Raw genomic sequence first — 20,765 nt, 5'->3', positions numbered from 1 at the left:
AAATTAATGTATGTTTAGATTTTAATGATAAAGTATGGGTGTGTTTGTGTGTCTGAAATGGCGAGGGGTTGGAGGCAGGCATACAGTGACTGTGTTAGATTTGTTTGTTTGTTTGTTTGTTGTTTCATGCCACACTCGGCAATATTCCAGCTATATGACGGTGGTCTTTAAAATAATCGAGTCTGGACCAGACAATCCAGTGATTGACATCATGAGCATCGATCCACACAATTGGGATCGATGACATGTATCAACCAAGTCAGCGAGCCTGACCACCCGATCCCGTTAGTCGCCTTTTACGACAAGCATAGTCGCCTTTTATGGCAAGTATAACTGTGTTAGAGATGCACCACTGTCCCACCTTGGAGTGAGTGACGCGTGACAGCTGAAACGTCACAACCCTGTACCCTTCCTATAAATCTTGCAGTATGACAACACCAATGAAACACTTCTGTAATTGTCTTCATGCCTAGCTTTCATCCCATCACTGCCAACTCATAAAAATGGCTTCCGGGAAGATTTTCCACACACTAGAATTACACTTGTGGATTATAAATGATATAACTATGAACCATACAAGTAAACAGTCCACAGTTAATCAATTCATTTTGAAAAAAATTATAAGCTTAAAAATACAACAATGTCAAATGCTTCTTGTAAATGTAGAGATGACATGTTAATGAAATGGAACAATATAGGGAGGTTTTAACTTCTGTCAGACCCCCCTAGGAATTCTGGGTTAGAATATGGGTCTTTAGCAACCTATGCAAATAGGAAAAGCTGATTAAATGGACCAGGTCTTCAAGTTCGATGACTTGGGCGTCATCCTACCCCAACGGCGTGGGACGTTGCACATACTATCAACCACTGGTATCTGGTCCAAATGTAATACATTACACCAACAATGTGATGATGGAATATTCCTGAGTGCTGAGTTAAAAAAACAGCCAAACAAACAAATCTCCAGTCAGCCTTTAGCCCTTTCCCTGTGTTGTAACTAGTGCTGGGAGAGTCACACGACATGACTATGGTTCTGATGTACTCAAAGGGTTTTTTCTTAGAAATGTAGGCAGAGATGGCTATGAATGATTTAAAATGTTAAAGCTGATTCTACAACCTGATATCATGGAGGACGGACTAGGACAGAGATTATAAATACATAATCCCTACGTATTTCAAAGAAACACAAACAGTGGTGTTTTTTTCAAAGTACAGATAAAGTCATTCACTGCTGATGATATAAAAGCAGCCATAAAGTCTAAATAGTCAATGGTGCACTGGAGTGGGTGAGTGAGTGAGTGAGTGAGTGAGTGGGGTGCAATTTTCAACAATATTGCAGAATAATGGGGGAGGGAGGGAGGGAGGGAGGGAAAGAGGGAGGGAGGGAAAGGAACAGGTATGCAATGAAGCCAAAGGTTATCATGTACTGATGAAAATTGTCAATGGTCAGCAATTATATATAGATATATAAATTAATTAATCCAATAATAAATAATTAAACATTTATTCCTGCCCATGTTACTACAGATATTTTTAGAATTTTCATTATAGTCTTAAGAATTCATGCTTCATGTCAATCACATTGAAAATTTACATATAGAGAAATAATATGCCACCCGCATTACATTTCCAAAACATTTGGATTAAAATCTAATAATTGATTTATTCTGTCCTACCTACTAGACACAGGGTATCAGACTGCAACATTCTTCTCTAAGCGTGATAAAAAACATGTCGTCAGTGGAAATGAAACCCACCATCAGCGGATTCTGGAACGGCTAAGGGAGACAACCCTGAGATATTTAGATTTAGACTGACTTTATATGAGCATGATTATCATGTCACAATGACTTAAGCCTTATCAAGTGACTTAAAAACTTCAAAGGGAAACTTCTGAGAGGACAATACAGAGAGAACTTTTAAACACCAGGCTACAATCAATCAGACTGACATTTTCACAGTACAAACAATCACAAATGAAAGACTATCATCTCAACAACTACAAACAATCGAACATAATCAAACCCAAAGAATGAATCGTGAATATTTTTAATTAACTTATATATTACATATAAAATGTTAAATATTAAATATTAATAACATAACATAACTTTCACAAAAGCAATGATGTAGATTTTTCAATTTTCTTATCCTTCTACACTTTACTATACACAACAAAACATTTCAAGGGGGCGATTTTCAATTATGAACATTTCTGTCAAAGCTTTCCATAAATAATCACATATGATTTTCGTTAATTTTGATTTAATGTCCTAAAAGTTGGTTTGTTAGCAGTGTTTGAATCAAGAAACAAAGCACAAAACTGTCTATGATTCCAATTCTAGAGCTGAAACCACCCAGGACAAGGACCCCTTCATTGATAACACTGGCTATGGTCGCTCACCAAACTTGACCTGCTGGGGCAAGGATATCGGTGCCATTATTGTCAGTAATTCTCACAAAGCATCATAATAATGCTTCATGCTGATTGGCTAGCTCGTGTTAACTGTTCCATTGTTTGCATGTGGCCCAGAGCAATGTGTCGCCACAGTCAGCAAATCAATGTATTGTCGCCAAGGCTCAGTATTTACAAAATTAATTCACCCAGGAAATTATTCCTTGTAAGTTATTATCTAAATATACAACAAATAATTTGGGATGAACCCCATATCCCATCCAACTGCAACATAAGTCCCACAAATCCTGTTCTGATATTGATGTTAGACAAATTCTGCCATAACTACAATATATTTTACAACTGAATGACAACTTACAAACGTCTTGTGGATTCATCCGAAAATAGTGTGTCTTACCATGTGCACCTTCGCTGGCCGCTCGGTATTTTAGAACTGATAAGAGCCATGTTATCTCAAACAGAAGGGATTGTAACAAAAAAGGAAAAAACTTTCCCGTGTTGGGTTGGGTTTGGTGGCAACTGCTCTAGGCTGGTGTCATGGCTTCTTTCTTGAGTGTTGAGTGAGTGAGTGAGTGAGTGGGTGGAGTGAGTGAGTGAGTGAGTGAGTGAGTGAGTGAGTGAGTGAGTGAGTGAGTGAGTGAGTGAGTGAGTGAGTGAGTTGGGCGAGTCGGTGGGTGGGGTGAGTGAGTTGGGTGAGTGAGTGAGTGAGTTTTAAAGCCTCTTTGACCAGTATTTGACTTGTATCACAGTCCCAGCAACCCAGGATTATGGCTACGGTGCTGACAAACCTAGAAACATAATCAGGGCGAAAAAGGATTCGTACCCACAATGATAGGTTTCTGGCACACCTGAGAAATGCACCTGTGCACATGGAAAGTGTCTTAGACCCTGTGTGATTGGAGAACAACAGAAAGTATGATATTCACCGTATAACGCTCCATTCCAATTAGCCCCCCTGAATAAACTTCTAGACCAATCGGCAGGTACATGTAATCTTAATAAACGCCCCTTCAAAGACTGAAAACGTAGACAACAGACCATCTTTCTGGTGTCTGTTATGGACGTTGTTACATAAACCAGCACCACAGAAGGAGCATACAATCGCCATTTATTATTACCAAAAATGGCTTCAGTTTCATTGATGTTTGAACAAAATTTGTTCAGTACTGCTCAATCTCTAAAGACAGATTTAATAAGTAAATTTTGTAAACATTACAAGTACAGTATATGGCAATATGGTAGTCCTGCACTAATGCATGGTTATCCATCATATATACTCAACAAAAAAAGTTTGCAATCATGAATATCTTAGTGAAGACTGAGCACACAATTTCATGAACATATATCCCCAAATATGTTCATGATCCCTTACTTCTTTTGTTCCGCATAGATCCTAGTGTAAAGCTAGTATATATTCATAAGCATATAAGTATATGATATATCACCTTAATTACTGTCTGCTCTCAGCTGGACACAAATATATCATACAGTGTACAGATATGAATTGGAAAAATCAGCTGCCATAATCATAACCTGATACATGTCTCGTATGTCAGTCTACTACTTATTGAACACGTGGTAAGCGTTATGACGATTCTTGGAAGCTATTTTTGACTTTATCAAGAAACAAATCTATTGCATCTCTAAGTAGTATTTGAACTTGTTTCCATGGAAATGTGTTGTAATATGTTTTGCATCATGCCACTTGTGTTGTATTATGTTTCATATGAAGCCACTTGTGTTGCAATATGTGTTATATGAAGCCACTTGTGTTGCAATATGTGTTATATGAAGCCACAAGTGTTGCAATATGTGTTATATGAAGCCACACGTGTTGCAATATGTGTTATATGAAGCCACACGTGTTGCAATATGTGTTATATGAAGCCACACGTGTTGCAATATTTGTTATATGAAGCCACTTGTGTTGCAAAATATATTATATGAAGCCACTTGTGTTGCAATATGTGTTATATGAAGCCACACATGTTGCAATATGTGTTATATGAAGCCACACGTGTTGCAATATGTGTTATATGAAGCCACTTGTGGTGCAATATGTGTTATATGAAGCCACTTGTGTTGCAATATGTGTTATATGAAGCCACACATGTTGCAATATGTGTTATATGAAGCCACACGTGTTGCAATATGTGTTATATGAAGCCACTTGTGTTGCAATATGTGTTATATGAAGCCACTTGTGGTGCAATATGTGTTATATGAAGCCACACATATTGCAATATGTGTTATATAAAGCCACAAGTGTTGCAATATGTGTTATATGAAGCCACACATGTTGCAATATGTGTTATATGAAGCCACACGTGTTGCAATATGTGTTATATGAAGCCACACGTGTTGCAATATGTGTTATATGAAGCCACACGTGTTGCAATATGTGTTATATGAAGCCACTTGTGTTGCAATATGTGTTATATGAAGCCACACGTGTTGCAATATGTGTTATATGAAGCCACACATGTTGCAATATGTGTTATATGAAGCCACACGTGTTGCAATATGTGTTATATGAAGCCACTTGTGGTGCAATATGTGTTATATGAAGCCACTTGTGTTGCAATATGTGTTATATGAAGCCACACATGTTGCAATATGTGTTATATGAAGCCACTTGTGTTGCAATATGTGTTATATGAAGCCACTTGTGTTGCAATATGTGTTATATGAAGCCACTTGTGTTGCAATATGTGTTATATGAAGCCACACATATTGCAATATGTGTTATATAAAGCTACAAGTGTTGCAATATGTGTTATATGAAGCAACACGTGTTGCAATATGTGTTATATGAAGCAACACGTGTTGCAATATGTGTTATATGAAGCCACATGTGTTGCAATATGTGTTATATGAAGCCACTTGTGTTGCAATATTTGTTATATGAAGCCACTTGTGGTGCAATATGTGTTATATGAAGCCACACGTGTTGCAATATGTGTTATATGAAGCCACACGTGTTGCAATATGTGTTATATGAAGCCACACGTGTTGCAATATGTGTTATATGAAGCCACACGTGTTGCAATATGTGTTATATGAAGCCACTTGTGTTGCAATATGTGTTATATGAAGCCACACATGTTGCAATATGTGTTATATGAAGCCACACGTGTTGCAATATGTGTTATATGAGTGAGTGAGTGAGTGAGTATGGTTTTACGCCGCTTTTAGCAATATTCCAGCAATATCACGGCGGGGGACACCAGAAATGGGGTTCACACATTGTACCCATGTCGGGAATCGAACCCGGGTCTTCAGCGTGACGAGCGAACGCTTTAACCACTAGGCTACCCGACAGCCCCGTGTTATATGAAGCCACACATGTTGCAATATGTGTTATATGAAGCCACTTGTGTTGCAATATATATTATATGAAGCCACTTGTGTTGCAATATGTGTTATATGAAGCCACATGTGTTCCAATATGTGTTATATGAAGCCACTCATGTTGCAATATTTATCATATGCCACTTGTGTTACAATATTTATCATATGAAGCCACTTGTGTTGCAATATTTATCATATGAAGCCACATGTGTTACAATATTTATCAAATGAAGCCACTTGTGTTGCAATATGTGTTATATGAAGCCACTTGTGTTGCAATATTTATCATATGAAGCCTCTTGTATCAATATGTGTTATATGAAGCCACTTGTGTTGCAATATATATTATATGAAGCCACTGGTGTTCCAATATGTGTTATATGAAGCCACTCATGTTGCAATATTTATCATATGCCACTTGTGTTACAATATTTATCATATGAAGCCACTTGTGTTGCAATATGTGCTATATGAAGCCACTTGTGTTGCAATAAATATTATATGAAGCCACTTGTGGTGCAATATGTGTTATATGAAGCCACTCATGTTGCAATATTTATCATATGCCACTTGTGTTACAATATTTATCATATGAAGCCACTTGTGTTGCAATATTTATCATATGAAGCCACATGTGTTACAATATTTATCAAATGAAGCCACTTGTGTTGCAATATGTGTTATATGAAGCAACTCGTGTTGCAATATTTATCATATGAAGTCACTTGTGTTACAATATTATTTATATGGAGCCACTCGTGTTGTAATATTTATCATATGAAGCCACTGGTGTTGCAATATTTATCATATGAAGCCACTGGTGGTGCAATATGTGTTATTTCAAGCCACTCGTGTTACAATATTTATAATATGAAGCCACTGGTGTTGTAATATTTATCATATGAAGCCACTGGTGTTGTAATATTTATCATATGAAGCCACTCGTGTTGTAATATTTATCATATGAAGCCACTCGTGTTGTAATATTTATCATATGAAGCCACTCGTGTTGCAACATGTACCAAGCCATCTAGGCTGTACTGTGACAATATTACAATGTGATGGCAACACATGCATTGCAGCATGTATGACTGCATCCTTTGATGCTATTAGTCCAAAATCACCTCGCATGTATCATGTTCAAATAGCCAATAAACTTCAAGGTGTCAAAAGTTTTTTTTGTTTCAAGGATAATCCTTCTTGGTACCCAGTTACAGCATCAGGTCATGTGATACAATGCTAACAGAGGGGAAACATAAAACTTGCTCAGCAGACAATTCTTATCAGAAACCCCAGCATTGTCTGTAAAGCATCCACTAAAACCAGTAATCCTCATCTACATCAAGATCCTACCTAGTACCCATCTACAAAGACGTGAAAAAGTATCCTGGCAGCAACCTTGCCAAAATTAAAAGAAGACTTTATATTCATCATGAAATAGCCAAAGAGCTAGACTTGTTGAAAAGTTGAGACAAAGGCGACAGAAATATTAAAACTGGATGTCACTTCCAATAAAAACACTGCAAAAAGTTGTTCAAAGTTTTAAAAAAGTATATACATTATCCAAGTTTGAAACCATTCTATTTGAGAATAACTGTATCCCGAAAATAAATCCAGAATAAATTCTGGAGCCACACAGTTATAGAACCTGCCTCAAGCCACTGAGTCGACAGATAACAATGAAGATATGTATTAACAAACAACCTCAACTCGATTGACTAATGCATACAGCTTGAAAGCATGCAAAAAAACTCCTCTTTGTATGTCTATTGTGAGGAAACTTTGATATAGGCCAGCTCTGCAGGCGTTTTTTTCTTTTTCTCCATGCTTCAACAAGAACTTATAAAACATTCATTATGACGTTAGGTCGCAGTGACCCAGCTGGGCATGAACTTCGGCTGGGGTGCACCAGGCTGTTTTTTTTCTCCCTATCATTTTGTCTAGGTCATCATGACATACAACAGGGACACAATTTATAAATCAGATTTTACATACATACCACGATATGGTTAGTTAATTTTCATGCTAGGCTAGATTCAAATACTGAAGGAAACTGGTTATCTTCTTGATAAAACTTTCTTCCTTAGTCATACATGTTTCGAGATGAATTTTACTATTTATGAAGTATGAAAGTTACAAACATTTTTTTTAGATACGCTTTACTGGTAATCACATATCTAATCTCGACTTGTCTGAGCTTGGATTCAGGAAAGTTTAAACAAGTTTCAGACAAGTATTCTCTGTTTCTTGTGAAATGTATGTAATTTTTAAACTTACTTGAAATGATTAGCTGCTTCAGTGATGAGGAAATGAGCTCTGCTGTCAGATGACATACTGTCATACGAGAAATATAACGTGTCTTTACTGGCGAGGTCTTGAGATTACAACCAAACTCGAAAGTAATGTGAGTTATGTGTTTCAACATGAAAATAACTTCATTCATAACTCATCATAGGAAGTGTTTTCTGGGAAGTTGGTTTCTATGTTTGTTGTCTTCTGTTGCACTAACAATATTCCAACTATATGACGGCAGCCTGTGAATAATTGAATGTGGATCAGACAATTCCAGTGATCGATATTGTCAGCAACGATCCAAGCCATGGGGGTCATAATGACACTAAGTCATCCAAGTCACCGAGACTGACCATTAAGACCAGCATAGGTTGTTGCCAACTCTCTCACCCAGAATCAACAGGAGGTTGCTAGGTAGTATACTTCAGCTTAAAAAAATAATCATCATCATGATCGTCTTTCATATGGCAAAAGAGTTTAAAAGTGTTCATTTTTGGGGGGACTGTTCACTTGTCCCTAGGCAAGTCCACTTTCGCACAGAGTTCAACGCTACTTGTCTGGAGTTTTATGACAAATTTAGTTGTTCTTTAACCTCTTAAATCATCAAACCTTTCAGACTTCTGGTGTTAGGTTTGGTTTGAGTACTGCCTCATGTCAGTTATCCACTCATACCGATTGCAAGATTAAACAGTGAGCATTGTCTCATGGTAAAATGTATTGCTGGATATATATATATAAATCTTACACTAAATTCAGGCTTAAACAGGGTTGTTGAGAACAAAATGTGAAAGTTTCATTTTGTGGAAAACACCTACAAACCATCAAACAAAATAACTTAAAAGTCTACTATGCCACAAACATTATTATTTGCATATGAATGACCTGAAAAATAATTCCTAACTTTGAAATGAAGAACATTCAATGATCAAAAACAAAGGGAGATAATCCTTTTCTTCACCTGGCAAACTTGAAGATAGTTTCGACAAGAGACAAACATCTGTGGTGTCCGAGGAGAAATTATACCTGCACATCTCAATACACAAGTAAGGCATTCTCTCTGCTAAATGATAGCCCATTGCACGAATTACACACAAGAAATTGCTAAATGATTAAAAACTCCCTCACATATTGATTTCAACTGACAGATAGGAGTCCGTGAAAACTTGCTGAAGCCTGGCTTGGTTGCAAACATTGTACAATTACCCCACACAATATAAGTCCCTCCACCGGCTGTAACATATACGTGGATCTGCATGTCCCACAGAGAGAGGGGCTACAATCCTTGAATGATTGAAAGAGAGAAATCATGAATTCACCAGCAGATTAAATTGGCGAGTTGATCAACACTATACATATGCAACGAGTTCGCTCACCAGTGTATTGCAGTGCATTCCAGTCGGGCCGGAATTCAACTGGGCCATTAAACTGTTGCTGCTGCGCCCAGTATGCAGGCAGAGAAGGGATATGTCCGTGAGTCTTCCTCCATTCTTCAATCAGTCCTGGGGGTAAGGGGTTCCCCGGGGGGTGCCAGTTATCCCGTTCTGGGGGGGTCCCGCACCCATGGTCCGGCCTGGCACTTGGAGCTCCACCGTTGCGCTCCGCCATCACTTATGGCTCTACTATCATATGACCGACAAAAGTTTTTAGCGTAAGTCAGACACCCCAAAAAAATGCACTGCAGTTATGGCTCTGGTGAAGCTAAATGTATTCATGATGCGCAACTGCTATTTCAAAGGAAGATGGAAAAAAAGGTTGCCTTGCATATCTGCCAGCAAACTAGTTGGGTTACTTGGGCCCCTTAGAGATAGAGAAGTTTTTTACTCCCCTTTCTCGAATTTTAAGAGATTTGTTCCCAGATAAACACAGCATTTGAGACTTTTCCCTCGAGCGGTCCAAAGCAACGAGTTAAATTGCATCAGCATGTATAAAGACCCTGGTTGGTTTTTCACAACTCCAACAAAATGACACTCAATTTAAATGCACTGCATGTTCAACCAAGAAACAGAATCGTATGATGAATTATGTCCATGAAGGTTTTTGCTCAATTATATAACACATTTTGCCAGCGCATTATGAAGGCATAAATCAAACTGCTACAGCAAGTTGGAGAATGAATTATGCATCAGTCTGATGGGGCCAACTGAATAAACTCCACAACTGTACGTACATATAAGGAACGAGTGCTTGGTAATTTGCATATTTCATTGTATCCTCTAAAAAATTCAGGGATACATTTACTGTTTTATGACATCCTTTTAATGTAGGTTTCCGAGTGCTGCTATTAGAATATTTAATTTGTTATTCATCAACTTTATACAGTAATTACCTCATTCATCGCTTTTACTTCTTTAGTACTGATCAATGGTATTTTCTGGAATAATTATATCCATTTGCATCATAAAGTCTGCTGCACTGTCTTTTAACTCCTTGCATCAGAAAAACAGACATTTTTTTTAGCTCCATAGATGAGATATTCTACTTGGTAAGCATAACATAGCCAGAATACTATTACTGATTCACTTGAAGTTAAGTTTAATACAGAGAAATAGTAGAAATTTTAAATGTCATTGAAAGAAAAAGAAAAAACCCACTGTTGTGACCTAAACTAATTAATTCAGTTTATTTCTTTTATTAATTGTAATGTCAAAAGAAAATTGACACAGAAAATTAATTCCCCACTGTAAAGTGGTGTCACATCCTTAAAAAGGAGCCATCTTCTTTAAGCCAATGTTGCTTGGCAACAGGGAAACAACGACTACAGGAAAACATCCATGTTTATCTCGAAACCCCACCTTCCGTACCGCTACTGATCAGAATGATGATAAGAGTTAACTGGACGTTACTAACAAATACGTTACTAACAAAGACGGTCCATCTAGAAAGGCTGAGGTAGGACATGGCCCCATGTTGGTTCAATGGAACTGTCAACAACTTAAGTTATGGAAAACTGTGTAATTGGTACGAAAATTGTCAAACGTTCAAATGGCTGACAACTAGTCTTAATCCTTTCTCATACCAGCATGTTTTGAACTTCTATCAGGATAAACCGTAATGGCTAAAGAGAGAGAAATAGCAAACCCATGATCCAAGATTCGTTTTTGAATATATGTTTGCTCTGTTTTTATCTACTACGGAAAATCAGCTAAGGTCAGAGACTTGCTCATGTTCAAATATTAGAAATCGGCTTTGTTTGACACATCATAGCCTGGCCCATACATTCAGCTTTGTTGTGCAAGTGTTGACATGAACAAGTCTGCTTCTCATGTACATGAGCCTTATAAACACATCTATTGAACAAGTCAGAAACAAGGGCACCCATCTCTACATGTATTGAGATTCCTAAGGAACAGGTATTGAACAAGTCAGAAACAAGGGCACCCATCTCTACAGGTATTAAGATTCCTAGGGAACAGGTATTGAACAAGTCAGAAACAAGGGCACCCACCTCTACAGGTATTGAGATTCCTAAGGAACAGGTATTGAACAAGTCAGAAACAAGGGCACCCACCTCTACAGGTATTGAGATTCCTAGGGAACAGGTATTGAACAAGTCAGAAACAAGGGCACCCATCTCTACAGGTATTGAGATTCCTAGGGAACAGGTATTGAACAAGTCAGAAACAAGGGCACCCATCTCTACATCTATTGATCAAGTCAGAAACAAGGGCACCCACCTCTACAGGTATTGAGATTCCTAAGGAACAGGTATTGAACAAGTCAGAAACAAGGGCACCAACCTCTACAGGTATTGAGATTCCTAGGGAACAGGTATTGAACAAGTCAGAAACAAGGGCACCCATCTCTACATCTATTGAACAAGTCAGAAACAAGGGCACCCACCTCTACAGGTATTGAGATTCCTAAGGAACAGGTATTGAACAAGTCAGAAACAAGGGCACCCACCTCTACAGGTATTGAGATTCCTAAGGAACAGGTATTGAACAAGTCAGAAACAAGGGCACCCACCTCTACAGGTATTGAGATTCCTAAGGAACAGGTATTGAACAAGTCAGAAACAAGGGCACCCACCTCTACAGGTATTGAGATTCCTAAGGAACAGGTATTGAACAAGTCAGAAACAAGGGCACCCATCTCTACATCTATTGAACAAGTCAGAAACAAGGGCACCCATCTCTACAGGTACTGAACAAGTCAGAAACAAGGGCACCCACCTCTACAGGTATTGAGATTCCTAGGGAACAGGTATTGAACAAGTCAGAAACAAGGGCACCCACTTCTACAGGTATTGAGATTCCTAAGGAACAGGTATTGAACAAGTCAGAAACAAGGGCACCCACCTCTTCAGGTATTGAGATTCCTAAGGAACAGGTATTGAACAAGTCAGAAACAAGGGCACCCACCTCTACAGGTATTGAACAAGTCAGAAACAAGGGCACCCACCTCTACAGGTATTGAGATTCCTAGGAAACAGGTATTAACAAGTCAGAAACAAGGGCACCCACCTCTACAGGTATTGAGATTCCTTGGGAACAAGGGCACCCATCTCTACAGGTATTGAGATTCCTTGGGAACAAGGGCACCCATCTCTACAGGTATTGAGATTCATTGGGAACAAGTTAGAAACAAGGGCAGCCACCTGTACAGGGAAACGTAAGGCCCTTTACCTCATCTGAATCACTGTTCCAGAAATACTGTACCATGTCCACCATGCTTTGTATTCAAATAATTCACCTGAATATGACATTAATATATATATATGTATGTATGTATCTATATATCGCTGTTATAACCAATACATTTCCACTCCGCTCACATCTTCCGTGGTATGATATGAATACTGTAAAAACTGAATATACCCTATGTACACAAACAGTCCTGGTAACACATGCTGTGTGATCAGCCACTGGCGACTGAGAGTTGTTTTTAACACTGCTTAAATAGAATTTCATAAAAAGTAATATTATACAACTCTTGACGATGTCAATATGCTTCGTTTGTTGTTTAAGGCTAAACTCAGCAATATTCCAGGTATATGATGGTGGTCTGTAAATATTCAAGTCTGGACCAGACAATCCAGTGATTGACATCATCAGCATCGATCCACGCAATTGGGATTGATGACATACATCAACCATGAGTCAATATTCATCATGTGACATGTCAATAATGACCATGTGACATGTCAATACTGACCATGTGACATGTCAATACTGACAATGTGACATGTCAATACGGACCATGTGACATGTCATTACTAACCACGTGACATGTCAATACTGACCACATGACATGTCAATACTGACCACGTAATGAGTCACTATTAAAGTCAGTGTCAGTCACATGATTTGAAGGTTTACATTGAAATGTATTGTTCGTCATGTGACACGGATTAACCAATGGGATTGCAAGATTCATAATAGAGGTATAACTGTGTCAGCTTGATGTGGGTGGGAGGCCAGATATGTTAGTTGTTTACAACTGTATGAAACCTACAATCAGGCGCATCGTGATGACAACCTAGAAACATGATCAGAATGAATTCAGCCCACAATAATAAAATCCTTGCATGCCTAAGGGATGCAACTCTGCACAGCAAATTATAGAACTTTAGATGACTGGGGCACCCAGCGGCACCATGTGTGATTGAGAAAAGTTATATATTTTCCTGAACTCCAAATTTCTACATTGTATTCAATATGGCTTCCCCCGTATATATCCACCTGTGTCCCTATCTGTGCGCTTGCTACATTGAACCTTTCGAAATAAATAAACTACATTTTGAATGAACACGCTTATAAGAACTGACCCATATAACAGACTTATTTTTTAGTCCCAGGTATTTGTTGTACAAAATGCTTACAACGAACTACGGTTATTATGAACTAAAATTAGTGCTCCCTTTGAGTTTGTTATAACTGTAGTTTACTGTATGTGGGCAAACAAATGTAAAGGCCACTGCCAAAAGATGACTTCATATTGTCAGGAACTGTTCACTGCCATGCATCCGAGTGAAGGAGGTTAGATCCGCTCCATGTTTATCCAGTTTCAGAGTCAATTGGTTTAAAGCCTATTTGAGCAGTATTTCATCACTGTCTGTAAACTTGATGTGATGGCAACTCACAAAGTGATGCATGTCTCCAACGTTTTCCATTTTGGTGCAACCTATGACTACTGGTATGGTGCAGACAAACCCAGAAACAAACTGGGTGAAATTTTGGAGTTGAACCAGTAATCATACAAATCTGCTGAGCCTATATAGCTTGGTGCTGCTGTACAAAGTTTTCTTAGTGCTAAGATGATGGTAACTCCCATACTGCAACATAGACTTATGACAGTCGTAGAGCTAGGGTAGTTTTGTACAACAGCACCCTGGTCCTTGGACGACTGGGCCACCTGTGCCAACTCCATCCATACCGAGGTAGGAGACCCAAAATGTGTTTCCGCAGCAAAACTACTTTCATACAATGGGCAAAGATTAGCCAATCAGCATTCAGCCAATCCTTAACCTCTCAGAAAAAAATATCCAAAAGTATTACATTATTATAATTTTAGGTAATAAATTATAAAATAAATTAAAATATTCAGTTGACTGATGTTTTCCATATATGACCGAGTATCAATTTCTCAGTCACACATGTTAATTACATTCAAATAAAAGAAAACATATCTCCATTGGCATAATGTACAAACTATGGCCATTAAAATAACCTGTCTATTACACGAGTATGTTAGAAGAAAGTACATTTTCATTGGTTAAATGCACATGCACTCAAAACATAATGATTACACGGAAGTTCAACATATAGCATATTTTTGCCCCCTTTTTTAAAGTATTCATTCCTTTTGAAGTGCCTAAGCCCTACTTGAAAACACCATGAATTATTTAAATTCAGTCCTATTTTTTGCTGCTGATGAAACCTTCCAAATGTTCCATGTTGATTTGAGGCCATTGCTTATAATACATAACTTTGGCTACTACAAAATAAAATTCCCTCTCATTATCACAACATTGTTTCACTCATCAGATCACTTAATAATTATTTTTTCATGAGATTATAATAATAAAATATTTATTAGAATTTTGAAAAATTCAAACAATTCCACTCTGCATGCTCTAAAGCCTTAAAAATACCTTTATTCAACTTGGCCTAAAGTCAATGCATTATTTATATAGGAGATTATCAGTATCACAGTACATGAAAACAATACCTCGTCTACAAAGTCAGTCTGCTTAATACCAGGGCTGACACCATCTCACGCTTCATCAAATATGTTCATGAACTTTTCTTGCCATTTCCACTAAAAATGACACCAAGTCCAGTTGACCACCACTCGACCACTGTCCACATAATGTGTAGCTGACCACAACGGCAGTGGATTCAGACTTCGTAAACTGTGGACCAAATTGTTCTCGCAAACATAACAGCCCAGACTCTCTACCTTTCCCAGGTCCCAGAGGATTTCAGGTGCTAAAGCAGGGTTTGGGGCGCTGCTCGGTGGGAAGCTGGTCTCCTTGTTAAACACTCTGGCACTGCTACAAATTTCTTTGCTCTTCAATCAGAAATAATCCTTATGTGTTCAATGGAATATGACAGGATTTCATTTTGGAATGGGCTCCTTCATGTTAACAAAAACATAATTCAAAAATAGGCCTGTGTCATTTTTTTATGTACAGAGGATATTTACATTCACTGCTTAACATAATAAAGATACAAAAATGTTAAGTCTATTTTTTCTAAAACTTTCAATTTGATTTTTTGTTTACTCTTTTAAAATACATTTCGGCGTAATGTAGAAAACTCATCAGATAACAATATACATATTTCAGGACTTTTCACACAAATTGTTTTACCTGATTAAATTTTAATTTTCATTAGCAAACTTCATGTCCATAAATGATTTTGTAAATATCAGGGCTCAGAACAAAGAAAGGAAATAAGAATACTTTCACATTACGATGACAGTATTGTATAGATTAGCATAACTGATACGATTAAATTCACAGAAATATTTCATAGGCTTTGCTATACAAATTTGATAAAGCCCTACAAATTATCGTAATATAATTCTACCAATTGAAGTCCTTCAACTATACCATAAATATGATATTTATAACATATTTCTAATATTTCAAATATTAAAAGATGCTAAACATTTTTGAAAATGAGTTTAAAATATTAGACTAATTCTTCACCAAGATTTCAGATAATGTTTCCCATTTAAAAACTTTTCAAAGCAATTTTAATCACAATCCCTGCTATTAAAAATCATATCTAAAACTATTAAAGTATACCTTACAGCCAAAGCAGGTATCAAAATGATTATATCTTGAATAGATTCAAGACATTATAAGCCATTATCCCAAAAGCCCAATGATATTACTCCTTAATTTGACTGGGAAGGATGCCAATTCATTTTTTAGCCAAAGAAGATAGAAAATAAATATATATAATCTAGACAGGCAAACAATAAAGGTAGACAACTCTTGCTATACTAAAAACTTACATACATATGCTACGAGGCAAGGTACACACTGAAAACCCCTCCATACTAATATTTCTGATATTGATTTTAAATTTACTGTTTCTCTGGTTTTGAATACATATTTAATAGGGCAAACTAATATATTTTGATGTGAATCTTTTTTGGAGCTCGTTTTTCCAACATTTTGTTATATTGCGGAGCAAAAACAAAAAAGTTTATGGTAATGATCTTAACATCATATTGAATACATTTTTTTAAACTACACAATTTCAAGTTAAACGACAAGTAGTTTTTCATTCATGCACTTGAATTTGCATTCCATTTCATTATTATATTTTTGTGAGATGATATCTTAAATATAATTTTTATCAACCAATACCAATGACACATTCCTTGAACTCGAGCCTACTCCAGTCGATATCATATCCATTTTTTTGTTTGCTGTTCCCACAGCGAGAACAGCTGAGGGACCTTATATTTTACTATCTCAGGAACCACAGCGACTCCACTAGCCTCAACTATGGCCAAACTCAAATATCCATTTGCTTTGTCATATTCTAGATTTCGTACAACTGTTTCAAAAATTAGTATGATGAAAACGAAACAAAAAATAAAAACAATTTCCAAATTTGACAAACATTTTATATTTAAATATCTAAATCTTAAACAATTAATTAATTAATAAACTTTGATAGGTCAAACTTAGGTAACTAAACTAACTGTTAATAAATGTCTTTATAAGGAGAAGTTTGTCTTGAGAAAACTATAAACTGAAAATGTATAATCACACATTTCTCCACATTTCTACACAGTATTAACTTGTATGTATTATTCTGCCAACCTAGCTTGCGGCCGTTGTGAACGATTACACATTTGTCACCATGTTTCTGTCTTGATGATCAATAACTCGTATCAGCACACGATTTCTATAACGGTATGCACAAGCTACATAAAGACAAAAAAAACACTGCAACAGATGCTGTTATCTTTTTTAAACACATCAGAATTAGATGTTCATGTCACACAAACATGCACGATAATGCCATAGCTGTCTTTCATTACATGTGAAGTATACAATAACCTTTTCAACACAATAGCAGCAGAATAATTATGGTTCTTAGATGAACAAAATACTTGATATTTTAGATGAATTTTATTGGGATTGCATTCAGAGAGAACATATCGTCCTTGTTTTTATGACCATAAAAATAAGAAAGTTTTCAATTTCTATGTCACAAGTTTCTATGGGAGATTGTTAAAAATTAATGAACAGTTTTATTGTTGCCAAGCTTACAAAGGGTATTTTATCAACATCTTGATATCTGTCTTCTAAAGGAGAAGTATGTCTGATCTTAATGGGCAGCAAACTACTAATGGTCTACTTCTAACTGCAAAATGTTGTTAGAAGTCACATAAGCATAGGTGGCCATCCGGTCAAAAAATACAAAGTTGAAACATAGGAAAAAACCGAGCAATAACAGTAAAATGGTATGAATAAAGAAGGCATGTTTCAAATAAAGGGCACTGTTTACATGCAAATAATGAACTCAAAATACAAAACAATACTAATGAACAACTTGCAAACAAAAGACGTCATATGTAAAGAAAGAACAATGGGTACTGAAGTGCACAAAAAGTAGACTTGGCTGCTCAAGGACAATGGGTACTGAAGAACGTCAGTGCACAAAAAGTAGACTTGGCTGCTCAAGGACAATGGGTACTGAAGAACGTCAGTGCACAAAAAGTAGACTAAGCTGCTAAAGGACAATGGGTACTGAAGAACGTCAGTGCACAAAAAGTAGACTAAGCTGCTAAAGGACAATGGGTACTGAAGAACGTCAGTGCACAAAAAGTAGACTTGGCTGCTCAAGGACAATGGGTACTGAAGAACGTCAGTGCACAAAAAGTAGACTTGGCTGCTCAAGGACAATGGGTACTGAAGAACGTCAGTGCACAAAAAGTAGACTAAGCTGCTAAAGGACAATGGGTACTGAAGAATGTCAGTGCACAAAAAGTAGACTAAGCTGCTAAAGGACAATGGGTACTGAAGAACGTCAGTGCACAAAAAGTAGACTAAGCTGCTAAAGAACAATGGGTACTGAAGAACTCCAGTGCACAAAAAGTAGACTTGGCTGCTCAAGGACAATGGGTACTGAAGAACACCAGTGCACAAAAAGTAGACTTGGCTGCTCAAGGACAATGGGTACTGAAGAACGTCAGTGCACAAAAAGTAGACTTGGCTGCTAAAGAACAAGGGGTACTGAAGAACGTCAGTGCACAAAAAGTAGACTAAGCTGCTAAAGAACAAGGGGTACTGAAGAACGTCAGTGCACAAAAAGTAGACTAAGCTGCTAAAGGACAATGGGTACTGAAGAACTCCAGTGCACAAAAAGTAGACTTGGCTGCTCAAGGACAATGGGTACTGAAGAACGTCAGTGCACAAAAAGTAGACTTGGCTGCTCAAGGACAATGGGTACTGAAGAATGTCAGTGCACAAAAAGTAGACTTGGCTGCTAAAGAACAAGGGGTACTGAAGAACGTCAGTGCACAAAAAGTAGACTTGGCTGCTAAAGAACAATGGGTACTGAAGAACGTCAGTGCACAAGAAGTAGACTAAGCTGCTCAAGGACAATGGGTACTGAAGAACGTCAGTGCACAAAAAGTAGACTAAGCTGCTAAAGAACAATTGGTACTGAAGAACGTCAGTGCACAAAAAGTAGACTAAGCTGCTCAAGGACAATGGGTACTGAAGAACGTCAGTGCACAAAAAGTAGACTAAGCTGCTAAAGAACAATGGGTACTGAAGAACGTCAGTGCACAAAAAGTAGACTAAGCTGCTAAAGAACAATGGGTACTGAAGAACGTCAGTGCACAAAAAGTAGACTAAGCTGCTAAAGAACAATGGGTACTGAAGAACGCAAGTGCACAAGAAGTAGACTAAGCTGCTAAAGGACAATGGGTACTGAAGAACGCCAGTGCACAAAAAGTAGACTCAGCTGCTCAAGGACAACGTTGACAATATTGAAAGAGCGCCAGATGGCACTGCAATTTGTAAAACATTCCAAGCGTAATCGGCTTGTTCAGTTGTGTTTATGCTGAAGTGCTCAATGTATTACAATGTATGACACACGGCAGTGACACAGTGACAAAGGTAATGACAGTGACACAGGTAGTGGCACCAGTAGTGACACATGCAATGACCGTGCCACAGGTAGTGACATCGATAGAGACATGGGTAGTGACACAGTGAAACAGGTAGTGACACAGGCAATGACCGTGCCACAGGTAGTGACACAGATAGTGACACAGGTAGTGTCACAGGCAATGCCACAGATAGTGACACAGGCAATGACCGTGCCACAGGTAGTGACACAGATACTGACACAGGTAGTGTCACAGGCAATGCCACAGGTAGTGACACAGGCAATGACCGTGCCACAGGTAGTGACACAGATACTGACACAGGTAGTGTCACAGGCAATGCCACAGGTAGTGACACAGGTAGTGACACAGGCAATGACCGTGCCACAGGTAGTGACACAGATACTGACACAGGTTGTGTCACAGGCAATGCCACAGGTAGTGACACAGGCAGTGATGCAGGTAGTGACACAGGTAGTGACACAGGCAATGCCACAGGTAGTGAAACAGGTAGTGACACAGGCAATGACCGTGCCACAGGTAGTGACACAGATACTGACACAGGTAGTGCCACAGGCAATGCCACAGGTAGTGACACAGGCAGTGATGCAGGTAGTGACACAGGTAGTGACACAGGCAATGCCACAGGTAGTGACACAGGCAGTGACGCAGGTAGTGACACAGGTAGTGACACAGGCAATGCCACATGTAGTGACACAGGTACTGACATCAATAGAGACATGGGTAGTAACACAGTGAAACAGGTAGTGACACAGTGACACAGATAGAGACACAGGCAATGACAGTGCCACAGGTTGGGACAAAGGTAATAACAGTGACACAGATAGAGACAGTGGCACAGGAAGTGACACAGTGACAGGCAGTGACATATGTACTGACACAGGTAGAGTCACAGCGACTCAGGCAGTGACACAGGTAGAGTCACAGTGACACAGGTAGAGTCACAGTGACACAGGTAGTGACACAGGTAGTGACACAGGTAGAGTCACAGTGACACAGGTAGTGACACAGGTAGAGTCACAGTGACACAGGTAGTGACACAGGTAGAGTCACAGTGACACATGTAGTGACACAGGTAGAGTCACAGTGACACAGGTAG

General features: G+C 38.1%; 1 protein-coding gene across 8 annotated transcripts in view; it reads right to left on the bottom strand.

Annotated features, from left to right (window-relative positions):
* Positions 1 to 20,765, bottom strand: part of LOC124143046 (NGFI-A-binding protein 1-like) — a 141,407-nt gene that overhangs the window by 41,220 nt on the left and 79,422 nt on the right. The window contains exon 1 of one of the 8 annotated variants that reach the window (XM_048382384.1): positions 9,433 to 10,151. The exons of 3 other annotated variants lie outside the window; for them this stretch is intronic. In XM_048382384.1, the coding sequence (XP_048238341.1) occupies positions 9,433 to 9,664 (232 nt within the window). In that variant the 5' untranslated portion in view covers positions 9,665 to 10,151. Of the gene's footprint in view, positions 1 to 8,044; positions 8,124 to 9,432; positions 10,152 to 20,765 lie in introns of those variants that run through there. 4 more of the 8 variants (XM_048382385.1, XM_048382382.1, XM_048382383.1 and 1 more) reach the window with 4 other exon arrangements.

Source organism: Haliotis rufescens, unplaced genomic scaffold, assembly GCF_023055435.1.
Source record: "Haliotis rufescens isolate VD_foot unplaced genomic scaffold, xgHalRufe1.0.p SCAF_4, whole genome shotgun sequence".
NCBI classification, from domain to species: domain Eukaryota; kingdom Metazoa; phylum Mollusca; class Gastropoda; order Lepetellida; family Haliotidae; genus Haliotis; species Haliotis rufescens.
The sequence above is the reverse complement of the archived record's forward strand: the minus strand, read 5'-3'. Positions and strand labels throughout refer to the sequence as shown.